Genomic DNA, 4,037 nt, shown 5'->3' with positions numbered 1-4,037 from the left:
CGACTTTCTGCTTCATAATTTAACTTCATCTATATAATTAGTATTCAAATGAGTAACATTGAGCTCTCAGTCCCTTCTGCTGCCGATGAATTGGCAAGACAGTGGCCCGATGATGTTCTTCCCCCAGAGGCATCATATCCATCACGAGAAGCCCTCCTTACAGATATCAACAAGTGGGCAAAGGCTCGAGGATATGCCTTTGTAACGAGGCGTACGATACGTACGGCAAATGGAAGACTGCACATACACTTCAGCTGTGACCGCGGCGGAGGTAAATATACACCAATTCCTGATTCCAAGAGGAAGAGGAAGCGTACCACTCAACGCACAGGGTGCGAGTTCTCTGTGATAGGAAAAGAGAGCCTCTGCAAGAGTGAATGGAGTCTTCGACATCGTCCTGATCCCTCCCACTCTCGTCATAATCATGAGCCTACTGTTGGAAGTGGTGTTGCACATACAACTCACCGAAAGCTCTCTGATGAAGATGTCCTCATGGTCAAAAAGCTCACTCTTGCCGGCGTTGAACAACGCCAAATTAAGACCTACCTACTGCAGAATACAGAGGCATTATTCATTGACTCGGATCTCGCGAATTGTATCTCTCGAGCAAAGCAAGACCTTGCCAATGGACAGAGCCATATGGTTGCTCTGCTTCAACATCTCGATTCACAGGGCTTCTGGAGTCGTCACCTTATTGGAAAGGACTCTCGACTGCAGTCAGTTATGTTTGCTCATCCAGAATCACTCCAATTCGCTAGGTCATACCCTGAGGTACTCATAGTTGACTGTACCTACAAGACCAACAAGTACAAGATGCCTCTCCTCGACATGGTTGGTGTTGATGCCACAGGGAGCACCTTCTGTATTGCATTTGCATATCTCAGTGGCGAGGAAGAGGAGGACTTCGCCTGGGCTCTTAGGGCGTTACGAGATTTGTATGATACTAATGATATTCCTCATCCTTCAGTTGTACTGACTGATCGATGTCTTGCTTGCATGAATGCCATTGTATCCCTTCTCTGCTTTCCAGCATCAAAGGTCATGCTCTGCCTTTGGCATATCAACAGAGCAGTCCTGACCTTCTGTATGAGTGGCTTTACGAAGGGCAAGGACGATGAAGAGGGACAAGAGGCATGGAAGGAATTCTATGACAGTTGGCATATGCTCGTAGCCTCAAAGTCACAGGCCATATATGACGAGAGACTGAAGGTCTTTCTGCTTCAGTATACTCGTTCACATCCAAAGGAGGTAGATTACCTTCTCTCGACCTGGCTGAACCCCCATAAGGGTAAGTTCGTTAAGGCGTTTATAAATGAGTATCTACATCTGAACCAATTCGTTACATCTCGAGTAGAAGGTATTCATTCCCTACTTAAGTCTCATCTGAAAAGCTCCAAGGCTGACCTCTTTGAGGCTTTCCAAATCATCAAGCTGGTGATCACGAACCAGCTAACTACACTGAAATCTGCACAGGCTCTCGAACAAGCAACAAGACCTACTTGGCGCGCTCAGATATTGTCAGGAGCTCTATACAGCCAAGTCCGCGGTTGGATATCTCATAAGGCATTGATCATGGTCGATCTGCAGCGAGAACAGATAGGAGAGAGTCTCCCTCGATGTACCGGGAGTTTCTTGAAGACTATGGGTATACCTTGTGCTCACGCCCTTATGCCATTGATCCAGGGAAACGAGCCCTTATTGACGAGCCATTTCCATTCACATTGGTATCTCCAGCGATCTGGGATGCCGCCGCTGATATTCGAGCCCCGTAAGGTTGATGATCGCCGTGCAGCCTTAAAGTCACAGCCGGCATCGAGTACACGGCGAGATTCATGTGCATTTGAAGGAGTTGAAAAGGCACTACTTCCCTCAGTGCCCAGGAAGCCACAGACCTGCTCTCGATGTCACAAGCAAGGTCATAACAGAAACTCAAGGCTATGCCCCGAGAAGTATGTCGAAATGGCAGCAGAGCTTGATAACATGGAGAGAGAACGAGATCTCACTACAAAGGAGGTTACAGTTATAGATACACAGAGCAGGTCTATATCTCCTGCTGCTGCCGCAGCCTCAACACCACAGATAACCCCGACCCCGACCTACTACTACCTTCAAGAGCCCGTACATCGAGTATATGCAAAGTACAAGGAATCTCGCGAGGCGTGGTTTAACCAGCAGCCCCCCGGTACCTCTCTTACCGACCGTACCTTCAGAGAAGCTGTTGGACTGCCTTTGGAGTATGATGCAGTCAGGTATCGGTGGTGCCGGAGGTCAGAGCAGATGGGGCCCTTCGTCAAGCTTCACAACAGCTTCAAACTGAGAGATTGGACGTTGGAGGAGATGCGCAGCTGGCTTGATGATGATGACAGATCTAATGATGATGCCGATCAACTGGAAATGCAGCTTTTGGGAGCAGAAGGCCCTAGCTACGCATCCCGGCAAGGACCTGCAAGTCACATATTATCACGGCTGCGGCAGGGAGGCGATCTGATTCTCCCGGCGAGATAACCAAGCAGTCAGGCAGCCTGATGCCAAATGAGATACAGAGGGACAACAGTCAATTGGGAGCTATATATAGATAGAGCGAATTTCGGCGAATTTAATGATATAATCATTGTCACTCAATGGTAGCTCTTTGCGATTAAAGTGCCTCTTTTCATTTCGTGGTATTCATAATGATCGAGAGTCAGTAAAGTCAGAGCGCGCGAAATCGTCAATCCTTGCAAATTAATTATCCCGGTCAGAATACCTATACTTACAACCAGCTACTTGCGCCTGAGAAGGATAATATATATATCATTAAATTGAGAGAAAAAAGCTGAATTGATTGATATATATCTCAATACCTCAATCCGCTAGATTCTAATGTTGTTGGCAAGTGAGAAGATGGTATAGGGTCGGATGTGGAGAATTGAATCGCACATACACAAGTGGATAGATCAAGTGAAGGAATCATGTATTTCTCTTCAAGCAGATTACAACCTCAACAGAGCAGATAACATCAATACAGCAAGAGATTTAAACTGGCATATATGCCACTAAATACACATAAGAAAGTAACCCCAAATATCCTCAATTCCCCCTACTGTCTGCCCGTCCAAGTCCACACAATATGCCCCTGTGGATTGACCGAATTGATATGCATGCCATTCTGCTGGGCCACCTGCAAAGTCAGTGCATGCATAGTCATTCCAACCGCAGGCGTAGGCCACATTGTAGCAGGGATTGGAGGCCCTGCTCGATATGCTGCATCTTGCCGTTGCAGCGTTTGAGCTGTCCAGAAAGGCACAGCATCAGGGACCGGTCGAGCCAACCGTTGGTTGACTGCATTATGAAGCTGGCCGGCATGCCAGTTTCCCTCAACGCTGTATCCCTGGTTCCATGTCGCCACAGTTGCTGGAGCCCCAGCAGGAACAAAGCTGGTGTTGTATGCCGTATGAAGCTGTGCCGGCGTCAGGAGACCTACATTTGTATTGGCTCCCGGGGGAGCGTTCTGGGCTATCCAACCATTGGTGTTGAACACGTTGTGCACCGGCTGTTGCACTCCCAGATTCTCTTGGCCATGAAGAACAAGTCGGGGGATAGGCTGAAAGAAGCCTGCTGCCTCACGTACTACTTGCCCAGTCCCCAAGTGACCAGGAAGGTTATTTGCAGCAACAGCAGGCTGCAGGACAAACTGGTTGTTTTGGTTCGAAGGGACCGGGCAGGGGACAGTTCGAGTGTTATCCTCGAAGATCTTGAAGTCGTTATTCTTGTTGTTGTTTGGAGCCATCGTTGAAGAGATAGAGACGTTGTAAGCTAGGGGGTTTGTTGGATTGCTTGATATCTTGAAGGAAGACGTTGTATTAAGGAGAGAAGATGAGAAATTCATCTCTCAATTTATATGTGTATCTACTGATTGACTCACGGCTATGTTGAATGCTTGCTGTACAGATCAAGAGTGACAGAGGAATCATTTCTATAGCATAACTGAAGGCATAACAACAGATATCCTGTATACAGTATCTCCCTTCGTTGATTTGAGTCGAGAAGAAGAAGGC

The 4,037-nt window shown here is 47.5% G+C and overlaps 1 protein-coding gene across 1 annotated transcript; it reads right to left on the bottom strand.

The window, feature by feature from the left end:
* Positions 1 to 3,079: 3,079 nt before the first annotated feature.
* On the bottom strand, positions 3,080 to 3,769 carry FOIG_16239 (uncharacterized protein; the record flags this gene model as incomplete). The annotated part of the gene is made up of 1 exon (XM_031217673.1): positions 3,080 to 3,769. One exon carries the CDS (start codon positions 3,767 to 3,769, stop codon positions 3,080 to 3,082), a length of 690 nt encoding a protein of 229 aa, XP_031052608.1.
* Positions 3,770 to 4,037: the final 268 nt, after the last annotated feature.

This window comes from Fusarium odoratissimum (genome assembly GCF_000260195.1).
Source record: "Fusarium odoratissimum NRRL 54006 unplaced genomic scaffold supercont1.70, whole genome shotgun sequence".
NCBI classification, from domain to species: Eukaryota; Fungi; Ascomycota; class Sordariomycetes; order Hypocreales; family Nectriaceae; genus Fusarium; species Fusarium odoratissimum.
Note: the sequence above shows the minus strand (reverse complement) of the source record. Positions and strands in the feature narration are given on the sequence as shown.